The sequence below is a fragment of the Phocoena phocoena genome, chromosome 6 (assembly GCF_963924675.1).
Source record: "Phocoena phocoena chromosome 6, mPhoPho1.1, whole genome shotgun sequence".
NCBI classification, from domain to species: Eukaryota; Metazoa; Chordata; class Mammalia; order Artiodactyla; family Phocoenidae; genus Phocoena; species Phocoena phocoena.
The window spans coordinates 60944317-60970221 of record NC_089224.1 but is presented as its reverse complement, the minus strand read 5'-3'; the positions used below and the strand labels follow the sequence as shown (position 1 = coordinate 60970221).

At 39.6% G+C, this 25905-nt stretch overlaps 1 protein-coding gene across 1 annotated transcript in view; it reads right to left on the bottom strand.

The window, feature by feature from the left end:
* Positions 1–25905, bottom strand: part of GLIS3 (GLIS family zinc finger 3) — a 499957-nt gene that overhangs the window by 309837 nt on the left and 164215 nt on the right. The window contains exon 3 of the mRNA XM_065879061.1: positions 14817–15936. Within this exon, the coding sequence (XP_065735133.1) occupies positions 14817–15936 (1120 nt within the window). The remainder of the gene's footprint in view (positions 1–14816; positions 15937–25905) is intronic.

Below are 25905 nucleotides of genomic sequence, written 5' to 3'. Positions count from 1 at the left end.
CTACTGCCTCAAGGCCTTTACACTTGCTGTTCTCTCTGTCTGAAACCTTCTTCCCCCAAGCATCTGCATTATTTATTATCCTTCCCTCTAGAGCTCCAAGAGGACAGGGAGTTTGGGGTCTGATCTGTTCACTGCTATATCCCCAGGGCCTACAAGAGTGGTTGTTATGAAATAGTTGCTCAATTGCTCAATAGTTGAATGAGTGAAATAGAGATAGTCATCAGAGACCTTTTTGTCTTATACCTGCGGATCACTTTTAGAGACCACAGAGAGCACGCACACCTGCAAATAGAGGAATGACTCAGTATTAAAATGTAAACATAAACCAAATATTTAAAGATCTTTAAGTGAAAAAAATTATACAAATAACTTTACAACATTTTCCATATTAAGATAATTTTCTTTTATATTATGATCATTTGAATTTTATATAATATCTATGTTAGTAAAAATGAAGGCAGAAACCAAATAATTTAGAAATGATCAGTACAATGTTTTTTAGAAATGTGTGAATTCTGTATTTAAGAATTTTAAATTGTCCCCCGTTTCAGACACCTTCAATTAAACCTATTCTAATCTTGGCTAAGTGAGAATCCAACTTCAAAATTTCACACCCAGGCACAGGTGTTTGACAAGTGCAGCAGGAGCCTGTCAAGACACTTGGCAGTATCATTCCTTCAGAACACAATGGGCTTTATTTTTCGGGGTGGGGCAACCCCTATTACTCATTGATGGTGATTAGCAAGCCAATCTTCCGAGGAAATGTACAATCAAGCAACTAGAAACGTCTTCTATGAAACTCCTCCTTGAGAATAAATCATTGACACTGCAAATGGTCAATATGTACTCTTAATATTGAACTAAACTGTCCATCGATTTACTATGATCTATGTTCCTGACCCTGTGGTCTAGTGAAATTCATTTTTCTGAAGTCCTGAATTCAAGAGAAGTGACAGTGACACAGCTGTGGATTCTGATTTACTACCTCAATGGTGTAAAGCAATTAGAGTGATTTCTCCATTATTTGCTCAGATTATACAGCTCCTTTTTGCCTGGTTCCACCATAAAGACCCCATTCCATGAGCATAGCACAAAACCAGGGTTACAATATAAAGCTGATCTCCCCAGGACACACGAAGGAGCAGGAGCAGGCTGACCCAGACAGCCGGAGTCGCTGGAGTCCTCACCAGTGGTGGGTCAATGCACTGGGCTGCTGGGGGAAGTACTTGCTACAGGAACAACTAGAGGTAACTGCTATAAACTCAGTCCTTGCCTCAAGAACCTAAATACTCCCCACCTCAATTTATGATGTAGTTTGGGGCTTTCAGAAAAAATAGCACCTGTTTCACTGTCACCTTTATAACAACTTGTATCCCAGCACACCTCCCACCAACACCTTCAAGTTTCGACAAGTGCAGCTGCATTGCTTGAGATGGGCCAAAAGGTCAGGGCCCTGAAACTTTGTCAGCTTCATTATCTAAAGCGACTGGAAAACACTCCATGTGTTTCAGAGAACAGATAGACTTTCCACTACACAAAAGCAGCTTTGTTTCTGTATGTGTGACGCCTCCTAATTAGAATCAATGATTTTTTTATTGTCGTTCCTGATAAGCTTGTTTGCCTAGCTTCGTTTTCCTAAAACACTTTAAACGTTTCTAGGAAGGGTGAATGTCGGCAGAACACTGAGACAGGCCTTGAACCACGGCTGTGGTATTGCATGATGTTTACAATTTGTCATCCTTGGGGGTAATTTTGCAAGCTTAAACACACTAAAGGACATATTATATAGAGCCAGGCAATTTCATTTTGTTTGAATATATTTATGGAAACGGACCAAAAGTGTCCATAGAGGCACACTGTCATTTTTTCCTTTTGTGTGTGCCAGTTCATGACCAAAAGCAAGCATTCAGAGAACAGAAGAGCACTTATGACCACACTGTGTGTATCAAATAAGTTACTTTATGAACAGATGGGGAATATTGTGTTTCAGGGTCTTAGTAAAATAGCCCTTCACACCACATTTCTGTTCACGATGGTGTATCTCTCTGTGATTCATTTATGACCTTGCCCTTGATCATGAGCAGATCTCCCTCAAGGGTGAGTGCCTGTGGGACATGAAGACATCACACATCCTCATGACTTAGAAAGATGATGAGCAGTGGGGAATTATGCACCAAGAACATGTAATTTGGACAAGGTGGGAAAAACTGAGTAATTCACTTGAGATAACAAGAGTTTTCCCAGCAGTGGTGACTGTATGGCAATGGAATCCTTGGAGAGTAAATAAGAAAAAAATGGTTGGGCTGGGAAAGATTTACTAAGTTGAAAAGCAAGTTATAGAAGCCAGCACTGATAAGAAAAAAGAAATGGTCTTTTACAAAACCACTTTGATGATATAGGGTGGCCACTCAAGAAAAACTCAAAGATCAAGATTTGACAGTTTCTTCTTTTCAAGGGGATACAGAGAACCAGGATAGGTCAGGGGTGAAGCAGGAGAGGGACGTCTAGTTGCTTGCTGAAGATACAATATTCTGTGTTTAATGTCCTCCTGTGCACACATAAAGACCACATTTCCCAACCCCACTTCCAGTTAGCTGGGGTCATGTGATTAAGTTCGGGCCAATGGGATGCAGGAAGAAGTGAAGCGTGTCATTTGCAGATCCAGCTTCCAAACCTTCTGCACAATCCTCAACATGCTCTTCCACCCTAGACTCAGATTGCACAGCTATTAGATTGAAGGTTCCTGAGCCACTGAACAATCACAAGGAGCAAGCTGTATTACAACATGAATAAGAAACAAACCTTTATTGTACCAAGCCACTGAGATTTGGGGCTGTCTATTACAGAAGTCAGATCATCTTAACATTCTCCAATAGCGCTTCCTTGTTATCGTTTGCCTTTTCAAATATCATGTTATTGCTTAAGAGTATCTCTCATCTCATTTTTAAGCAAAATTATTTCAGAGACCTTTACGAGCAATGGAAAAAATTAATTTGCTTTCAGATCAGAACACAGGATACCCAAGGAAAAAAATGGCTGGCAACATTTTCTGAGGTGTTGGAGGGAACAAACAAACTGTCCTTTTGCTTCCTAAAAGTTAACTCAAAAACTTTATTTGCTTATTTTTAACATTTTATTATGGAAAATTTCAAATCTTCTCACAAGTAGAAACAATAGAATAATAATAACCTCCATGTACCCATCCTGACTCCAAGAATATATGTATACACACACACACACGTGTGTGTGTGTATATATATATATATATATACACACACACACACACACACACATATACATATACACAGATATAGATAGATCAGTTGATTGGTTAGTAAAAAGACAGAGATGTATGTATATATATTTGAGAGATACTATATGTTATTCTAATCATTGAGCGAGATGCCATGGGTAGGACTCAAAGATGAATAATGATGTTGGAATATGTAGTTATAAAGAAGAGAATGTGAATCTCAAGCTCCACAAATTACTTCACTCTGAGGGCTATGGTGAAGATTAAAGCAATCTAGTAGCTCAGAATTTGTAAGACCATTATTTTCTTTCCCTTTTCATTTCCCTAAATGAGTTTCTGTCTAAGGGAGAGGTTTAACACTTTCTTCCTAGTGAAAATAGCAACTACCCCTGGGAAGGCCAGTGCACTGAATCTTTTCTCAGTCATTCACCATTTATTTATATGTAGAATTTTATCTTTGCTGAACTTTTTTCCCAAAAGCAAGCCTTGAATAGATGGAGGGAAAAAATAAGGAGCAAAAGCATGGGCTCTAAGGCAGCATGGAAATTCTGAGGGAAGGAGACAATAAGAGTCACCACAAACGTAATGGAAGACAAATTTCCATTTCAGAATTTTTTTTAAGGTGGGGTCCCCCATTTTCCCTTCATTACAACTGCTCTTCCACCTCCAAATCCATTCTCTTGGCTAACAAAGCACCATTTGGTGGTTTCACGCTAGAAACTGACTGGGAATGGGAGATGGAAGTGGCAGAAGAGAAAGAGTTTACTTGTAGCAATATTTCTAATCAAAGGATGAGCTTTCCCAGCTTAAAACTTAAAGCATTTTCAAATAAGCATGGTAAAGCACAAAAAAGAAATTGTTCTATAAATACAAGCCTGAGATGCTGCCTCGTAAATTTTAAGGACAAAGACCGGTCCGATGCCTTATCTGGAGCACTCTGAACACCTAAGTCTACTGACGTTGGCTCCAGGCTGTGCTCTCTGGTCACACAGGCAAATAGCCCAACATTGGGAGGCTCAAGCCCCAGGTGAGGTGAGTGCTCTAGAGCATGAAGCTCAAGTAACAAAAGGCCAGTCTCTGCTTTCACTCTGCCTTCCCCTGTCTAAAGAGGCATGAGGCCCTAAGGTGCTCCAGATTGAATCAGCAGGAATGGGTGCCATTTTGATGAGAATTTACTTAATGTGCACTCCTCTAACCATCTCAAACATTTAGCTCTGCTCTGTATTAATTCAGTCTGAGAAGAAAAAAATTCCACAGTAAATCTTAGCAGTCAGAGGGTGGGAGGAAGTCTGGAAAGGGCTGACAAGCTCAACATGACGAGTACCAGTCCAACCTTTGCCTAACAGTACTTTACTACTTTACGGATTATAAAAGGAAATATTTAACTAATAGAAGGCTACTCATACACAGGATAATGTATGCAGCCCCTGTCCACTTCTTAGTCATTCCACATAACTGCTCAAATAGCCTTTGGTCCCTAGTCTTCCTCGGGTTTTTAATTTTCTTTAAAGCCCACCACAGAAAATACTTTTACGTTTGTCTCCATTTATGTGGAGACAAACACTCCATTTATGTGTTTCTTATCATTTGGCATAAGAAAAATTTGTGTTTCATATTATAGCTGTCAAGAGATAGATTTCAATGAAGAATGAAACTATAAACTTTAAGAGACAATGAGATGGTTTGGGGGACATCAGAGTTTCATTTCACATGCACTAAAGCACTGTACTTACTTCCTTAATAATGCTGCCTCCTAAGACTTCTTTTGTTTTAACTGAATTTGCATTTGTATTAACTAGGTGTGTAATTCTTTCTAATTTTCAAAATATTATCCCTGTTTGATAGTAAAAGTCCTTTGTTATTGGCCCAAGGTGAATTTCCAGCCTCCCTTCACACTCCTACCTAGTCTTGGACCATCGAACTACCTAGGAACTGTTTCTTTCCTGGACTCTTTCACACCCCTGTGTTATCACATATTGTGGTGCTCCATTTGAATGGCTTCCTTCCTTTTCTCTGCAAGAATCACTGTCTTCTTTCAAGATGCAGTCGCCTCCTCTAAGACTCTACAGAGCTGGAAGGTTCTTCCCCTGTTTTCCCATTAAAACAATCTGCATAGACCTATATCATAGCCCTTGTTTCATTACTGTGTAAATAACTATTTTCACAGCTGTCACTGCTAGAAGACTGTGATCTCTTCAAAAGAATGTCCCATTTATTTCCATACCTACTCACTCCCAGCTTCCAGGACAGGGCATGGCACGTGGCTTGTATTCAGTGATCAAATAAATGAATGAGCATGCATTGATTGGTTGGACACATCAGTGCAAATACTGTTTGGTTTTTTCTGTTTTTTTCTATTTTTTTGACCACACCACGCAGCATGAGGGACCTTAGTTCCCCGACCAGGGATCAAACCTATGGTCCCTGCAGTGGAAGCACGGTGTCTTAACCGCTGGACTGCCAGGGAAGTCCCTGCATATACTATTTGGGCAGGACAACTATACATCCTAGTTTTCCTAGGACAAGCCTGTTTTGCACAGATATTCCAGGGAAAGAGAACCCCTTTCACTCTCAAAATTGTCCCAATTTGAACAATAAACTATACGCTCACCTTAAGTTTGGAGCATGGTGTAAATTACTCATGCACATTGCCCCTGCCTCCCCAGAACTAGGTCATCTCATTTTCCAGTTTCTCAGTTACTTTTCAAATTAACTATTTTTTAAAGTCTTCAAAATTCAAAATTATTAGTTATTCTCTGTACTCAAATCCAGCATTCATGGACCAAGAAAATAAAAATAAATACTGTGCTGCAAAATAAGAACACACAGGTTTCATTCCATTTTCTCATCAAATTCCTATCTACACCAACCTCCCATATGAGCGATGACACCCACTAAACCAACCAATCTCCCCTCTGGTTGAGGCTGCCCACAGTTCAAGCCAAGGGGAAATCGAGCCTGCCCACCCAGGTTGTGTGTTTGCCAGCCACACATCCACCACCCAGGGTTACAACATTCATTGTCTTATTGATAGTCCAGAGGCCCTGACTCAGTAATTACAGTAGAAACTAATAAATCTGCCCAGAAAAAAAAAAAAAAAAAATCTCTTTTCCACATCATTCTACCCAGAGCTTGAAGAAAACACTTCTGAAAGATCAAAGAGAATCAGACTACCTCTTTTATGGAAAAATATATGTGGTCTTTCACTCTACATACTTGAATTCCATTTGGACTCAAAGATGTCAACACGACCACTCAGAGCAAACGTAATCAAGAAATATTCCAAAGGTCACAAAAGACATTTCTAATAAATCACCAAACTAATTTTCCACACTGATGGAGAATGAACTAAGAAAAATACATTTTAAAATCTACATATGAAGGATGCTCAACATCACTAATTATTAGAGAAATGCAAATCAAAACTACAATGAGGCATCACCTCACACCAGTCAGAATGGGCATTATCGAAAAATCTACAAACAATAAATGCTGGAGAGGGTGTGGAGAAAAGGGAACCCTCTTGCACTGTTGGTGGGAATAGAAATTGACACAGCCACTATGGAGAACAGTATGGAGATTCCTTAAAAAACTAAAGATAGAACTACCATATGACCCAGCAATCCCACTACTGGGCATATACCCTGAAAAAGCCATAATTCAAAAAGAGTCATGTACCACAATGTTCCTTACAGCACTATTTACAGTAGCCAGGACATGGAAGCAACATAAGTGTCCATCAACAGATGAACGGATAAAGAAGATGTGGTATATATATATACAATGGAATATTAGCCATAAAAAGAAACAAAATTGAGTTACTTGTAGTGAGGTGGATGGACCTAGAGACTGTCATACAGAGTGAAGTAAGTCAGAAAGAGAAAAACAAATACTGTATGCTAACATATATATATATATATATATATATATATATATATATATGGAATCTATAAAAAAAAAAGGTTCTGATGAAATGATGAAACTACTAGGGGCAGGACAGGAATAAAGACGTAGACGTAGACGTAGAGAATGGACTTGAGGACATGGGGAGGGGGAAGGGTAAGCTGGGACGAAGTGAGAGTGGCATGGACACATATACACTACCAAATGTAAAATAGATAGCTAGCAGCTGCATAGCACAGCAAGATCAGCTCGGTGCTTTGATCAGCTTGGGAGGGTGCAAGGGAGACGCAAGAGGGAGGGGGTATGGGGATATATGTATACATATAGCTGATTCACTTTGTTATACAGTAGAAACCAACACACCATTGTAAAGCAATTATATTCCAATAAACATAAAAAAAAAAATCAAATAAAATCTACATATGAACAAACCTCAGGAGATCTAAAATATATCCCCTTAATCAGATCTTTTAGGAAAAGATTACCATAGTTTTTTGTAATTTTAAAAACTTCAGGGCATGAAATTAGAGAAAAACCACAAAACAAATATGAACTAAAAGGAACATTAACTGTCATGTAGTTAATGATTTGGCTTAATGAGGATAAAGCCTCAAGTATTCAGCCTCTTAAAGTTTCTCTCATTATCTATTGTTTTTCATTAATCTTAGAAGTGCCGGGCAAAGAAACATAAGCCACGATTTGCTATGAAACGTTTGCCCAAATCTGCTATGAATTTATTTTCAAGACAAAGTTCATGAAAGGCCAGTTCCTCAGGTAAAGTGGATTAAATGCCTTCTAAAGGGAAATAAAATTAAACCACTACCAAATGGAAGGTTTCTAAACTGTGTTTTGGGATGTAAAATCCAATTTGACAGACGCCTTATAAACTGTGGCCAATGCCCCATCTGATGAGAATTTCTGTGGTTTTGTTTTTACCTATACTAACGGGTTTGTAATTTATAGTGACATATATATGTCTACACTATGTTGGATATGTCTATACACAGATAAATATGGTGGCATCTCTTTCTTATGTAAAATCAATGGGAAAAAAATCTTGTGATTTAGTTGTATCTTTTTAAAATCACTGAGTTTGCATTAAATACTTGACAGACTGATGCCTTGTGGGATACAATTTGGAAGCTACGCTCTCTCTGATCTTTACCAGATGTTTCACTGGTGGTGTTTCAGCCTCAAGAGACAAAGAGGATATTAATGTTAATTTTATTTATTTAATCACATCAGGCAGATTTGATAAAAGGGAAAATTCAATATTTTAGCAATTTACCAACTCTTCAGAAACATCCATAGTAGCAAAAATGTTTTGAAGATCATTTTATATTAAAAGCAGAAAGGCTGCATTGTAGTTGTTAGGGGAAAGACTCTATTTTACCTTTAAAAATGGGAGCAATGTGACAGATTTGTCAGTTCCACTTTTAACTCAAGAGGCAAGGAGGTGGCAATGACATTCATTACTCAGCACAGACTCATCCCAACCTTTAACTGACTATTAATTGTAGAGAGAGAATACTCTGCATATGAAATGGACACTCAGTTGAAAGCCTTCTGCCACGACCAGCGCTGCTCTGTTATCTTCTTATCCCTTGTCTTGAATTTTATTCCAAGGGAACACGAAATTATCCTAATCATTGTCAGGACACCGATGATAATGAAAATGTACTTGCTACTAAACAGTGCCTCCCTACGCCTTAACTAAAATGACAAGGTAAGCTTTCGTCTATCTAGAGTTCAGTGTCAGAATGTGGAAGCTTTTAGAGCACTAGTTCTCACCCTTCTGCACTTTAGAATCACCTGGAAAGCTACACACCCCACCAATTACATCACAGACTCTGGGGGTAGGACCCAGGTATGGGTATTTTTTAAATCTTTTCAGGCAATTGCAATGTCAGCCAAAGTGGAAAACCACCTCCTTGGAGTAAGTAGGCAATGGCCAAACAACTTTCTAGTCTTAGAAAAATCGCTTAATTTCCCTAGGCTTTTTTCTCCTCTCTGAAAAACTGGTATGTGTGGAAGGGAGTTAAGAGTATTATACTCATTGATTTTCTTTTCTTTTCTTTTTAGATAAAAATATATATTTACAGTTATAAAATATTTCAAACAGGCAGCAAAGCATAGAAAATATTATAAGATACCTATGACAGCTGTATTGCCACCACCAAACATTTTAATATTCTGCCATATTTGTTTCATTTCTCTCCCTCTTTGGATAAAAGATACATCCCCTGTCTTCCTATTTCTTTCATCTCTAGAAGTATCCACTATCCTAAGGTTATCCTGCCTACATGATTTTATTGTTTAACCAAGTAATTATGTATCTACAACAACTGTATAATACTGCTTAGCATGTGTTTAAATATACATAAATTATATTACACTGTATATACCCTTTTGCATGTAATTGTTTCATTCAACATTGTTATCTATTTATCCATGTTGTTATCTATCAATCTATAGATATATCGATTTATATATAGCTTCTTAATTTTAAATTCCTTTATATTATTTCATTAGGAATAAACCACAGTTTGTTGACTCACCTTATCTATGGACAGATAGGTTATTTATACTTTTTTAAAAAAACAGAGGCATGGGGACTTCCCTGGTGGCACAGTGGTTAAGAATCCGCCTGCCAATGCCGGGGACATGGGTTTGAGCCCTGGTCCGGGAAGATCCCACATGCTGCGGAGCAGCTAAGCCCATGTGCCACAACTACTGAGCCTGGGCTCTAGAGCCCACAAGTCACAACTACTGAGCCCGGGTGCCACACTACTGAAGCCCGCATACCTAGAGCCTGTGCTCCACAACAAGAGAAGCCACCACAATGAGAAGCCCGCGTGATGCAACAAAGAGTAGCCCCCGCTTGCAGCAAATGAAGACCCAACGCAGCCAAAAATAAATAAATTTATAAAAAAAAAAAACACAAAGGCATGTCTTCCTGCCACCAAGAGTTGCTCTAGGATAGATACTTAGACATGGTTTTGTTGGATATGCTCATCTTCACGTTTGCTAGATATTCTCAAAAATTTTTCCAAGTGGTTACACTAGCTTACTCTCACTAACAATGTTAAAACATCCCCTTCTCCATACCCTCCAATACTTGACATTATGAGAATTTTTTTTTTTTTTTTTTGTGGTACGCGGACCTCTCACTGTTGTGGCCTCTCCCGTTGCGGAGCACATGTTCCGGACGCGCAGGCTCAGCGGCCATGGCTTACAGGCCTAGCCGCTCCACGGCATGTGGGATCTTCCCGGACTGGGGCACGAACCCATGTCCCCTGCATCGGCAGGTGGACTCTCAACCACTGCGCCACCAGAGAAGCCCGAGAATTTATTAATTGTTGCCAATATGAAGACTGTGGAGTGATAATTAATAATTATGCCTAGATGATATTTTCCTGAGGTCCCTTCTAGTCAGGTAATTGTGGTCACCACATCAATGCCAAGTCTTATCAAAATAATAAAATAAAGGATGTGGGGGAAAAAAAACCTCCTTCCGTATTTTACAATGAATTTACTTTTCCTCAAGAAATGTCTTACATGGCTAAGGCTGGCCCATAACCCATAAATCAGGCCATAAAAGAGGAATGGGGACATGGCCCCAGCTCTGTATTTATTTTCTTGTATTCCATAATCCAATGTTACTTAAAAAGCAAACGGCCCAATAGTCAAGCCAAAGCAAATACTTTGCATTTTGCCAGGCAAAATGTCTGTGGAGAAATGAGTCAATTCATACAAGATTCAAAGCTGTCTTCGGTCAGTGACATTTTTGTGAAAATCTGTGGGTGGGTAAAAGTTTTACAAAATTCCTTTTTGCTATTGGATAAAATTCATCCAGGAAAAATAAGCAAAATTTAAGTGGCGACCCACATTCCCCCTAATTCCCTCATTAACACTCCCTAACCTCCCAGCCCAACTGCTTTCTTTTGTGCACAAAGGCCAGGATCAGTGTTTCTGATCCTGGCAACAGAACCCTGTCCCTCTGCTCACTCTGCCCTGATCAGATAGGCTTTCTCATGAGAAGTGTGTCTGATCTCATTCAGAGGACACCTTCCTGGGAACGCTACTGAGGTGTTGCATACTCTTCAACTTAATGGCAAAAAGACCTACTACGGTAAAAACATTCTCAGTGTGCATTCAGTGGAACACTTACTATGGCTACTGTTAGGGATGGTTACTGTACATCTATAGTTTGGGGTTATTCTTTACATTGTCCTTTTAGGAACATGAAACACGGGGTTGGGAAAGAAACTAATTATAAGGCTCCATTACTTGCTCTGACTTGAGAATTTGAAACCTTATCATCTCAGAAAAACATAATAGAATTCAGCAAAGTTATACCTGGGAATGTTCAAAAGTTCTGATAATTCTGAGACTCATCAATGTTGAGGTTGGTCTAAGCTCAGGAAGGTCTAAATAGAATGATCTGGCACCTACAAATTGCTTTATTAGTAGACAGAAGTGAATAGACTCAGGTGTTTTTAATATAATATTGCCATATTCCAGTTTCTGATTTAACTGAGGTCCGTCTGTCTGCCTGCTGAGGCCTTTACTTCTCAAGGCCTTTGCCGATGGCTGGGAATATCTCTGTAATCAAGGCCAAGAGCGGGAAGAAAGCAGCTGGTTTGGCTCTCCACAGAAGTAGTAAGAATGAGATCTACAGAAGGGTGGAGTTGTTTGGGTGGGAAAGGGAAAAGAAACCATTCTCTCCTTCCAGTAAGTTAACCAAATAATAAATTAACAATCCTCCCCCAGTTCTGCCACCTAAAGTCCTGAGAGATCTGAATCCCAGAGTTCTGGGTAAGGCTGAGGAGTTACAGTCAGAGACTCTGAGAATGTGTTCTCCCATGCATGAGATGGAATTTGGCATCAAGGGAGGACACCAGTGGTAGCCTCTTACTGTAAGCAGGCTGTCACTGAATAGCCCTTTCACACATCCTCCTTTTCACATGACTTCCAGAAGCTCATTGTGCTGCCTGTAGTCATGGTCACCAAACACAATTGGGTCATCACATCTTTCTTGGGTCAATAAGCTAAGTGAGTGAAAAGGATGACTAACTCTAACTATGGTCCACAGAAAATTAACAGCAGTTAAACATACGTAAAACAAAAGTGGACAGGGCCTTATAATTTAAACTGCTCCTAGCCTTTTGCAGCATGTGACACAGCCACAAAAACCCAAAGATCACTTCATGTCTCCAAAAGAAGAATGTGGTCATTTTACTTGGCAAGGATCTTGAGCTTTGAATCAACGACCATCAGTTTCTAAAAAAGTGAGAGATGAAGCTGTTCAGTTTTAAGAGTTCTGTGTCTGGATTCCAAGAGTGTAAAGACTGGTTTTGCAAGAGGCAGAAGAATGCCTCTTTTTCAGATGCGCATCCACATTAAGCACAACGTCTTCTCTCCACGGGCTACAACTTGAGAGGCTGCTCAACTTTCAGGGCAAAATTATTTGCTGCCAGTTAGCTACAACCCTACAAATCAAGCAGATGACAGGCAGCAACATAACAGTTTTCACAAGACACGATGCTCATGATATGTACGTCTTATATTCCTGCTAAAAATATACAGTCCCAAGGCAAGAACTGCAGCATTAGTCAGCCCCTAAGAAACCCTGTTTTGTACAATACATTTGCACTATAACATGTGATTTAATGCTTTGTGGGTCTAGATTTGATATGTTATTAAATCTAGCAATCTAAATTTTGCAAAGATTCCATCTAGAAATGGGGAGTAGGCAGACTAGGGGAGAGAGAAAAATCACCTCCCATACCCATCTTGAATAATACCATGAAAAGCTATGCAGACGCCTGCAAACATTCACCTCTCAGCTTATTCTTTCACTGAAGTATTTCTATTTTTAATAGTCATCATGCACTTTAGCAAAAGTCAACTTTATAAAGTTATACGCCTTTTCAAAATCTGGGTATAGTGGGAAAATAGGGAAATCCTTTTGCACAAAAATTAATTTTGCAATGCAAAAAAATATTTTTTTGGATAATTCAAGCCTATATGTTTATTTCAGTAAAGCCAAATCCAGCAAACTATTTTCAGCCAGGATTAGTCAGAACTAAAAGGCTGGACTGTTTTCCTTCAGAGACTGAATGTCTTTCTTGCCTGCAATAGGCCGGTGTGTTCCAAACAGAGTAAACGGAATTGCCTTCAATTGCTTGTCTCTTTCTGGCATTTTTAATGCAGAACCTTACTGACAGAGTAAGGTTTTGTTGGCTGGAATGTAATTATTCTTTTCAGTCATATAACCTGGCATTCTTACAATGTATGAGTTTCAAGTTTTCCTTAAGAAGAATCATAACATGGGGCATAATGTAAGGACAAGAAATGCAATTTCATTCCTCCAGAAATTATTAAAACTCTTTCAAAAATACCTACTGGATGGTGAAAAGGCGCTTCTCATACTTGCCTTACAACTATCACCTGTTTGGTTTGCTTTTACATGAATCTGACAACTTGGCCAATCTATAATCAAGCATAAACATGGTAAACATGGCCCAGATTCTTTATTATCAAGACATACTACAGAAAGAAGGGACTCTGGCTGGGGGAACCACCATCTAAATAAGTTCCTTTTCCAAATGATATATATTTTTTACACACATTTAGTGACCTGTAGCATATTCAATATCCAGGGAATACCTAAAATTCTCAGATTGTTAACTGTAAAAGAAATATTCCTGTCCATCTAAACTAATATAAAACACATGCTCTTCTTTTTCCAAGAGTTAAGCGAGCTGTCTGAGATTGTGCAAAGCCACCCTGGGATCCCAAGGGTGATGTCCTGCTTGTAAACCCTGAGGGTTTCTGTTAGGTGTGAAATGTTTGTGCAACCATCTAAGAGTCATATTATTCAAAAACAGTAAATTCTGCCAAGAAACAGAGATAGTTCCAGGATTGATGTTGTGAAAGGGGGAAGTGGGGAGAAAGAGACACCATGCCCGCTTCCTTCAACACCAAAGACACAGTCCCCTCTGGGTTCTTTCTCCTTATACATTTTCCACCAAACTCCCTCTCCTTAAAGTTCAGGGAGATCCAGTAAGACTCAGCTCCTTTGGTAACCCTGAGTGTTCTCATGCTGGCTATAAATCATTAACTAGACTTACAACCTTGGAGGGTGCAGTGTGCAGGCGTGTGGGTGTATGCAGCAACACTTTTACTAGCCAAGTTGCTAAGTGTGAGTTCCTTTCTAAATATCAGAACCACCCCTCTAACCCTAACACTCACCCAGTTATTGGAGGGAAGGGAAAATCACTGAATATTTACTTTGGAAAATAGCTAAAGCTTGCTGGTGGTGTAGTGTGTGTTCCTCTGCCCTGCACATTTCAGCAACTTCAAGCTGGTGCCTGGTGGGAATCAATTTTCCAAGACTTTGGACAGTGTGGCAGTGTGAACCTCCCCGATCATGTACATCTGCAGAAGAGAATCTAGAAGTGGAGATATACCCCAGCCACTAATAATTAAAGAAGACTTCCCCTTTCTCAGGCTGAAGAGGATACCTAGGTACCATGGATACCTAGACCCCTAGCATCCAAACTCCATAAAAGAAAAAAATGCCGCCTAACTTGTAGCAGCGTTTGTTAAACCACATACACCTTCAATGAACTCCCGTGGGCTTTAGGCGACTCACCGAACACTTGTTGGGCTTCTCCCCCGAGTGGACTCTCATGTGAATCAGCAGTTTATAGCGGGCATTGAATGGCTTGTACCTTCGAGGACAACCGGCCCAGAAACAAGTGAAGTCTTCCCCTTTGCGCTGATCTATGTGAACCTTCTCGATGTGCCGCACAAGTTCCTCCTGCTGGTCATACAAGGCGCTGCAGTCAATCCAGCGACAGCAGTGCTTGCCCCCAACGTCTTCCATCTCCCCATCCTCCTCCAGGGCGGCCTGAGGCAGGGCCAGCGGTTGGGTGTGGTGGACGAGCTCTGGGTGATGCAGGTGCGGGTGGGCGTGGTAGGGGGGCGGGGGGCCTTGGGGCGGAGGTGGCAGAGGAGGCAGAGGGGGTGCCGGGGGCAAGTCCAGAGCGCCGCCCGGGAAGTCATCCAGGCGCTCCGTCTTTAGCAGGCCCGCCGGCTGGCCGTCAGAGTCCAGCAGGCCGTGCTGCACCACCATGTTGTTGACCAGGCCGGGCTGCAGGCCGCCGTGCTCCAGTTGCTGCATGCGCTCATACTCCAGCACGCTGTCCTCGTCGTAGGCTGGAAGAGCCAGGCCACCACTGGCCACCCGCACGCCCTTCTGGCTGCTTGGCACCGAGCCTGGCTGGGGAATACAGCTGCCGCGCACCCCCAGGAAATGCCCATAGACCTCTGGTTGTGGGGACATGTTGGCCGGGGAAGACCTTGACCCGTTGATGTAGGCGACCAAGGACGTGGGCGAGGTGCGGATGATGGTATTGAAGTCTATCCCAATGCCATCGGACAACGGGGACAAGGACAGTGCTCTCTTCTTGGAGCGGGCCGAGTGGGACCTGGCCGAAGAGTGCCGGGAACTAGGGTAAGGAGAGTGGCTATTTTCCATCCCGAACAGGTAGGATGGCAATGAGTTAGAGACACTGTTGCTGGGCATGGCTGTTCCAGGAGGAAGGCTGAGGAGGTCCCCTAGATCAATGCCATTCTGAGAGCTGTGGTTGGAGGAGAGCGAAGGGAGAGCCCTGTAGCCGTGAGACCACTCTTGTTTCACGCTCAAGGCTGACTGACTTTCTGTCAGACTCAAAGTTGAGGATGCCAAAGACTCACGCGAAATAAGGGACCTGGAACAGCAGCCAGAAGGCGGGGAGAAAAAAAAAGACAAACATTTTAGCAGGATATGGATTGCCTAAGAGCTAAAAGAACATTGCATTGACAATCCCTTAAGTATTTCCCCTAATTACATTCTCGGCTAAACACACATTCTTTGGCTAAGATAAAACCCAAGGCTTTTAGTTCCAGGTAAATAACATTTTACCAAGAAGAACAATAAAAGCTAATGCTCACTGGAATAATAAAACAAAAAGACCTACTGTTATAAATAATCTTAATACTTTAAATGATAATAAATCGTCCTTGCTTTATTTTTAAATATCTTTTTTTAATACAGGGAAAAAATTAGAGACGTAGGAATAATTATTGAAGCTTGTTATGGCAAACCAAATAAACAAGTATTTATTAAGCAGCTACTGTGTGCACCACACTACAAATAGGTATCGCAGAACACAAGTCTAAACAGAGTCCCAGCCTTTGAGTGAAATCTGTTTGGTGAGGTAAACATAAACCTATGCTTAATTTGAAAAGAAAAAAATAGTAAATCCTCAAAGTCATCCAGGGGACCTAATAATAATTTCACAAGTTTATTTCACTGACATTAAGGAATTTTAAATGTTTCTATAAAAGACAGCAGTTCACACTGTAAGTACTCAGTCACAACATCAAATTGCCCCAGAAATAAAATATATATAAAATACAGCTGTAATATATATGGGAGTGACAGCCTGAAATCAAGTCATATTTGTAATTATGCATTTGGGCCGTGCAGGGTTTAATCACACCTGCTAGTTTTGGATCTTCCATGAACTGTTGTCCTTGAATCAGAGCAGATTTGGACTGAGAGCAAAGCATGTGCTTTAAGTACTTCACTTTTGCAACAATTCCTCTCCTGTCCTTCTTACCCTTTACAAAACATGCCTCACATGTCACAACAGTTAGCTGAATAACAGAATGCTTTGTAATGTAGTCTGGCCACTTTAAAATTCATTTTGCTTTACTATGACATCATTGCCTTAAAAATCATTGAAGAGAAAAGCTATGCCCTTTGGATGGAAAATTTGTCACAAAGAGGCTGGACATAATTCATAATTCACTGTACTCCCAACTCAGAATAGTGTATTCTGAGTTGTAGTGTATCAGAAAAACCTGACTTCTTTATATGTACTTGCACTGGCTTTCTACAGAGATCTTTTTTCTGACAAAAAATTTAAAATAAAATATTGTATAGAATGTCTATCTTCCCAGAATGAACCCATTTACTACTTCCAGCTGTTAAACAGCAACCTGTTGCAAAAGAACTGAGGGAAAAATAGAAGCATTCTCATCCCAGCTGTTCCTCTTCTTTTCACAAAATGGAAGCCAGAAACACTGCTTCCTACAAGCATGAGAAATCAGCAAGAAAACATCTCAGCTCCAAAATGCACAGTATAAGGTGGTAGATAACACCATTGTCGATGTGGTGTTTCCATCAAATGAAGTAATGTTTACCGATGACAAACACAGCAGAAATTTACGTCCAGTTGCCCCTGACACAGATTTCTTTTCCTCTGTCCAGATCCTTATATTTGGACTGAAGTCCTTCTGCAAGCCCCAGAGTGGTTTCTGAACCATCTGTTTTTTAATTCCCCATGGACACTTCCAATTATTTTCCCAGCATACCTGCAGCTTGTAGCTCTCCCTGCAGAGCTCAGCTGAAGGCTCCTGGTGATAGGATGTCAAGGGCCTTTTGGTCCCTTCCCCAGGGAGATAACAGAATTGCTTTCTGACCCAAGTCCAATCAGTAGTCGTGTCATATATGAGGCAAAGACAACTGACTTTGCTTTACACCCTGAGGTTTAGATGGTTTATATAACATTCTCAAATGGTGCATTTGCCTGGTCACTGTCATACTGGAGGATTTCAGATTTTTAAGCAGTGAATGGCAGGCAGAAAGTATTTTACCCATCTGTATATACTTTGCATTTGAAATTATATTATTTGGTTTGAGGGCTGCCTATAGTGAGTGAGACATGTTCATTTGTTCCACTGTCAAGAGATGTTTCTTATTTTTCTCAAAATACACCTAAAGTATCGTTCGATTTAAATTTGAGCATAACCCCATGCAGGCACATTCCTTAACTCCTTGGACATCTCAGTTTTCTAAGACAGTTATCGTATATTTTTCAGAAAGCAAATTCTATGTTCTATTCACTAAGGTAGTTATATGAATGGAGAACTCTCTCTTCTATCTTAAACACCTAATAAGAACAAAATTTCCAACAAATGGCCTTTGCCTAGCAGCCTACCTCCCTTCTAAGCAATTACCCCCGATCTCTTAATATTTCAAAGTTCTAATCCATGAAACCTGCCCCAAAGATAGTAGCTCTCAGTAAAAGTCCTCTTTCCAGAAAAATTATATACTGTCTGTACTGAGCCTTAAACATAGCTAACTTCAAGCATCTGTGGGTGTTATCTTCCTCAATAAAATTCAAAGTCCTCCAAAAAAAGGGGTCATTTTTATCTCCGCCAGTACCCACCAGAGTGTTAAAGTTTTCCAAAAAAATATTGATTAAGGTGAGTAATCAATCAATATAATGATAACCATCATTTTTAACTTATGAAGTATTTTCCCTTTGTATTATTTCATTTAATATAGCCTGTGAAGTAAGTAAATTGGATTGTTTAAATAACCTCTGTTTTACAGAGAATAAAACCAAGGTTCTGTGAAATTCCTCCCAGTGACACCAGAAAAAGGACCAAAACTTCTTAAAGAAGTACAAATAAAGCAGCATTTGATAGGCAGTCACCTAGCTGGATCACATACATCCTCCACTGTTTTCCCCACAACATACCCCACATGTGGTCCATGCTGCTCTGCTTGATTAAAAGACCTGGTGTACGAGGCTTAAAGTCACACGAGCTACAACTGGAGCACACGTTTTCTGTTCTCCTTCTGAAACAATATGCTGAATGACTGTGAAAGATTGCAAAGAACTCTTGCCTATAATCCCTGCTGCTACCCACACCAAGCCTATGGGAAAGAAAGTGACAAAGAGCTGTGGTTCTATCACCATACTTAGAGAAATCTCCATTTCCATATGTTCATCTAATCCTAAGCATATTATTTCTGGTGACTGGTTAATTTGAAGCTATATGTGAAAGAAAGATAACTCAAACAAAATAAAAGCAATATGAAAAATTCAGAAACCAACAGTGAAATAGGTTAGGGTAGCTGGTGAAGCAAGAGCTCAGTAACTCTCATGGGGCCGTAAGAGGTGTAATAACCAAGCTGAACTGCTTGGTTCAATGCCAAGCTCAAAAGAAATACTAACGTATATATGACAAGGAATTCCTCAAAATGATGCTTAAGAGAATGACTACATATATATGTGTACATATATATGCATATATGTCATGAAAAAGAGATGGGCAACAAGAGTTACAGAATTGATCCAATGAAGTATTACTTATAATAATGAAATAAAGGGAAACAAATGCCCAGTAATAAGATACTGATAAAAATTATAGTTTTATTTATATACTTTTTAATAAAATGGAATCTTGGGCAGGAAGAAGTCATTATATGATGCTAAATATATTTTTACCACAAAAGATTATTACAAAGGAAAGTGTTTATATTAACGAAAAAAGTAAATATAATACTATGTAGATCATTATAGATCAATTTGATGGAAAGGGAAACGTATGCTTATGATGTATATGTTTGCCTACAGCTAGAAGGATATATGTCAAAATTCCACCCATGGTTGCCTGTGAGTGGTAGGATTCGGGATGACTATCATATACTGTCTTGTGCTTGTCCATATTTTCCACATTTTCTACAATGAGTAAGAATTACATAGATAATCAGGAAAAAACAATAAATTTTACAACTTTTTATAGGGTGGCCATCACTCAGACTGAACAGTTATGTCCCCATCCAGCTCCCCACCCCACCACCCCCACCCCCCCGGGCATTCCCCCAATACACAAAGCTGATTCTCTCTCCATCTCTAGATAGCAAAATGCCTTCAAGTTGAACTGTTGCCTCCTGTCCTATCTCTCCTCTTATGGAACACACAAACCAATTTAAGTATCACAAATAAATGTGACCTTTCCAAATTGCTAAAAGTAAATTCGATATTTCACCAAGCCAGTTCCCAACTCCTGTTTCTTTGCTCATCCTACAAAAATTATTTCCATAGAAGGACTCACAGAATACATAATCAAAACATATATATCAGTGCATCTCTAAGATGTTATCTTTTAAGGATAAAAATTTATGCTAAGGAATCAAATATGCCAGAAAACACTGAGATAATGACCCTTCCCTGCCCGACCCATGAAAGGGACTGCACTAGATACATGCGTGGCTGGAGCAGCCTGTGCCCTGCCTACCTTCAGTTTCTCCATTAATTATGACTCTCTGCCTTCAAGGCATGGGCTGGACTTGCCACAGACAGGAAGCTGAAGGCTTCCCAATGACATCTACCCCACGAGTACAGTTAATTTTACATGCAATACTCAGCAAGTCTGAAGAGTCCCTCAAGGCATAATCATCAATAGGAAAATGACAGGAGCAGCTTCCCATCACAAAAAAAATCTCAGGTGAAAAACAAGTTTCCATCTCATGAAAAAATTGGCATAAAAAATGATCCAGGAACTGTGATTTCAGAGTCTCGAATAGCAGCTAGGAGGACAGTGCAGAGACACAAGAAGGGGAAAGGGGGATAAGAGGAAAAGAAAAATGAAGGGGAGGAAGAAGAGGAAGAAACAGAACCCAGAACTACAAGGCATCTCAGCAGATTCCAGTCCCCCAAGAAGAGGAACAGAGGTCCACAGAAGAGAGGTCCAATTCCTTCGCAAAATCACAGTTACAACAGATCTGGGACTGAAGCAAAAACTTTGGATTGTATTTCTCCAAGAAGACTACTTACAGAAGATGAAATAATTCATTTCAAACATAGAAATAGACCTTATACTTTGCACAGTGGTTTGGTTTTATGTCCCCTGTAATATCGACCTTAAGAGATATAAAAATTTGTTTGAGAAGGTAATTTCCCTATTCAATTATCTCCCATGGAGATAGATGTATAGCATTTATTGGACCTACTTATTCCAGCACCTAATCAGACATTGTGTTGAAATGTTATGGAACTCACACACGAAAGTATGTCTTCCTAGACGCATCATAAAGTCTTGAAATTCATGATTTCTATCTTTACTTTTTCAACTATCTCCCTAAACTTCAACTATTACATTATGCAGGACCATAAATATTTAAGATGCTTGGTTAGATGGGTGAATGTATGGCTGGACAGACAAAACAGCTGTAAAGCAGCCTTAGGATGCTGCAACTCATACACTGAAAAACGAGCAGCTAAGATGGATGTGCATGGAACATCTTTATCTTTTTAGGCCATGATATGACCTGCTTCACCAGGAATCAACAGATTAACACACTGGTATTTAGTCACAGAGGCCCCAAAATCTCAAAGTGCGCCTTAATTTCACTCACACTGTAAGCCAGCAGGTATTAAACCATTCTTCCCAATTAAGATGATATTATGGCACACACAGTTTTTATACACATTCCCAATGCCATCGGACAACGGGGACAAGGACAGTGCTCTCTTCTTGGAGCGGGCCGAGTGGGACCTGGCCGAAGAGTGCCGGGAACTAGGGTAAGGAGAGTGGCTATTTTCCATCCCGAACAGGTAGGATGGCAATGAGTTAGAGACACTGTTGCTGGGCATGGCTGTTCCAGGAGGAAGGCTGAGGAGGTCCCCTAGATCAATGCCATTCTGAGAGCTGTGGTTGGAGGAGAGCGAAGGGAGAGCCCTGTAGCCGTGAGACCACTCTTGTTTCACGCTCAAGGCTGACTGACTTTCTGTCAGACTCAAAGTTGAGGATGCCAAAGACTCACGCGAAATAAGGGACCTGGAACAGCAGCCAGAAGGCGGGGAGAAAAAAAAAGACAAACATTTTAGCAGGATATGGATTGCCTAAGAGCTAAAAGAACATTGCATTGACAATCCCTTAAGTATTTCCCCTAATTACATTCTCGGCTAAACACACATTCTTTGGCTAAGATAAAACCCAAGGCTTTTAGTTCCAGGTAAATAACATTTTACCAAGAAGAACAATAAAAGCTAATGCTCACTGGAATAATAAAACAAAAAGACCTACTGTTATAAATAATCTTAATACTTTAAATGATAATAAATCGTCCTTGCTTTATTTTTAAATATCTTTTTTTAATACAGGGAAAAAATTAGAGACGTAGGAATAATTATTGAAGCTTGTTATGGCAAACCAAATAAACAAGTATTTATTAAGCAGCTACTGTGTGCACCACACTACAAATAGGTATCGCAGAACACAAGTCTAAACAGAGTCCCAGCCTTTGAGTGAAATCTGTTTGGTGAGGTAAACATAAACCTATGCTTAATTTGAAAAGAAAAAAATAGTAAATCCTCAAAGTCATCCAGGGGACCTAATAATAATTTCACAAGTTTATTTCACTGACATTAAGGAATTTTAAATGTTTCTATAAAAGACAGCAGTTCACACTGTAAGTACTCAGTCACAACATCAAATTGCCCCAGAAATAAAATATATATAAAATACAGCTGTAATATATATGGGAGTGACAGCCTGAAATCAAGTCATATTTGTAATTATGCATTTGGGCCGTGCAGGGTTTAATCACACCTGCTAGTTTTGGATCTTCCATGAACTGTTGTCCTTGAATCAGAGCAGATTTGGACTGAGAGCAAAGCATGTGCTTTAAGTACTTCACTTTTGCAACAATTCCTCTCCTGTCCTTCTTACCCTTTACAAAACATGCCTCACATGTCACAACAGTTAGCTGAATAACAGAATGCTTTGTAATGTAGTCTGGCCACTTTAAAATTCATTTTGCTTTACTATGACATCATTGCCTTAAAAATCATTGAAGAGAAAAGCTATGCCCTTTGGATGGAAAATTTGTCACAAAGAGGCTGGACATAATTCATAATTCACTGTACTCCCAACTCAGAATAGTGTATTCTGAGTTGTAGTGTATCAGAAAAACCTGACTTCTTTATATGTACTTGCACTGGCTTTCTACAGAGATCTTTTTTCTGACAAAAAATTTAAAATAAAATATTGTATAGAATGTCTATCTTCCCAGAATGAACCCATTTACTACTTCCAGCTGTTAAACAGCAACCTGTTGCAAAAGAACTGAGGGAAAAATAGAAGCATTCTCATCCCAGCTGTTCCTCTTCTTTTCACAAAATGGAAGCCAGAAACACTGCTTCCTACAAGCATGAGAAATCAGCAAGAAAACATCTCAGCTCCAAAATGCACAGTATAAGGTGGTAGATAACACCATTGTCGATGTGGTGTTTCCATCAAATGAAGTAATGTTTACCGATGACAAACACAGCAGAAATTTACGTCCAGTTGCCCCTGACACAGATTTCTTTTCCTCTGTCCAGATCCTTATATTTGGACTGAAGTCCTTCTGCAAGCCCCAGAGTGGTTTCTGAACCATCTGTTTTTTAATTCCCCATGGACACTTCCAATTATTTTCCCAGCATACCTGCAGCTTGTAGCTCTCCCTGCAGAGCTCAGCTGAAGGCTCCTGGTGATAGGATGTCAAGGGCCTTTTGGTCCCTTCCCCAGGGAGATAACAGAATTGCTTTCTGACCCAAGTCCAATCAGTAGTCGTGTCATATATGAGGCAAAGACAACTGACTTTGCTTTACACCCTGAGGTTTAGATGGTTTATATAACATTCTCAAATGGTGCATTTGCCTGGTCACTGTCATACTGGAGGATTTCAGATTTTTAAGCAGTGAATGGCAGGCAGAAAGTATTTTACCCATCTGTATATACTTTGCATTTGAAATTATATTATTTGGTTTGAGGGCTGCCTATAGTGAGTGAGACATGTTCATTTGTTCCACTGTCAAGAGATGTTTCTTATTTTTCTCAAAATACACCTAAAGTATCGTTCGATTTAAATTTGAGCATAACCCCATGCAGGCACATTCCTTAACTCCTTGGACATCTCAGTTTTCTAAGACAGTTATCGTATATTTTTCAGAAAGCAAATTCTATGTTCTATTCACTAAGGTAGTTATATGAATGGAGAACTCTCTCTTCTATCTTAAACACCTAATAAGAACAAAATTTCCAACAAATGGCCTTTGCCTAGCAGCCTACCTCCCTTCTAAGCAATTACCCCCGATCTCTTAATATTTCAAAGTTCTAATCCATGAAACCTGCCCCAAAGATAGTAGCTCTCAGTAAAAGTCCTCTTTCCAGAAAAATTATATACTGTCTGTACTGAGCCTTAAACATAGCTAACTTCAAGCATCTGTGGGTGTTATCTTCCTCAATAAAATTCAAAGTCCTCCAAAAAAAGGGGTCATTTTTATCTCCGCCAGTACCCACCAGAGTGTTAAAGTTTTCCAAAAAAATATTGATTAAGGTGAGTAATCAATCAATATAATGATAACCATCATTTTTAACTTATGAAGTATTTTCCCTTTGTATTATTTCATTTAATATAGCCTGTGAAGTAAGTAAATTGGATTGTTTAAATAACCTCTGTTTTACAGAGAATAAAACCAAGGTTCTGTGAAATTCCTCCCAGTGACACCAGAAAAAGGACCAAAACTTCTTAAAGAAGTACAAATAAAGCAGCATTTGATAGGCAGTCACCTAGCTGGATCACATACATCCTCCACTGTTTTCCCCACAACATACCCCACATGTGGTCCATGCTGCTCTGCTTGATTAAAAGACCTGGTGTACGAGGCTTAAAGTCACACGAGCTACAACTGGAGCACACGTTTTCTGTTCTCCTTCTGAAACAATATGCTGAATGACTGTGAAAGATTGCAAAGAACTCTTGCCTATAATCCCTGCTGCTACCCACACCAAGCCTATGGGAAAGAAAGTGACAAAGAGCTGTGGTTCTATCACCATACTTAGAGAAATCTCCATTTCCATATGTTCATCTAATCCTAAGCATATTATTTCTGGTGACTGGTTAATTTGAAGCTATATGTGAAAGAAAGATAACTCAAACAAAATAAAAGCAATATGAAAAATTCAGAAACCAACAGTGAAATAGGTTAGGGTAGCTGGTGAAGCAAGAGCTCAGTAACTCTCATGGGGCCGTAAGAGGTGTAATAACCAAGCTGAACTGCTTGGTTCAATGCCAAGCTCAAAAGAAATACTAACGTATATATGACAAGGAATTCCTCAAAATGATGCTTAAGAGAATGACTACATATATATGTGTACATATATATGCATATATGTCATGAAAAAGAGATGGGCAACAAGAGTTACAGAATTGATCCAATGAAGTATTACTTATAATAATGAAATAAAGGGAAACAAATGCCCAGTAATAAGATACTGATAAAAATTATAGTTTTATTTATATACTTTTTAATAAAATGGAATCTTGGGCAGGAAGAAGTCATTATATGATGCTAAATATATTTTTACCACAAAAGATTATTACAAAGGAAAGTGTTTATATTAACGAAAAAAGTAAATATAATACTATGTAGATCATTATAGATCAATTTGATGGAAAGGGAAACGTATGCTTATGATGTATATGTTTGCCTACAGCTAGAAGGATATATGTCAAAATTCCACCCATGGTTGCCTGTGAGTGGTAGGATTCGGGATGACTATCATATACTGTCTTGTGCTTGTCCATATTTTCCACATTTTCTACAATGAGTAAGAATTACATAGATAATCAGGAAAAAACAATAAATTTTACAACTTTTTATAGGGTGGCCATCACTCAGACTGAACAGTTATGTCCCCATCCAGCTCCCCACCCCACCACCCCCACCCCCCCGGGCATTCCCCCAATACACAAAGCTGATTCTCTCTCCATCTCTAGATAGCAAAATGCCTTCAAGTTGAACTGTTGCCTCCTGTCCTATCTCTCCTCTTATGGAACACACAAACCA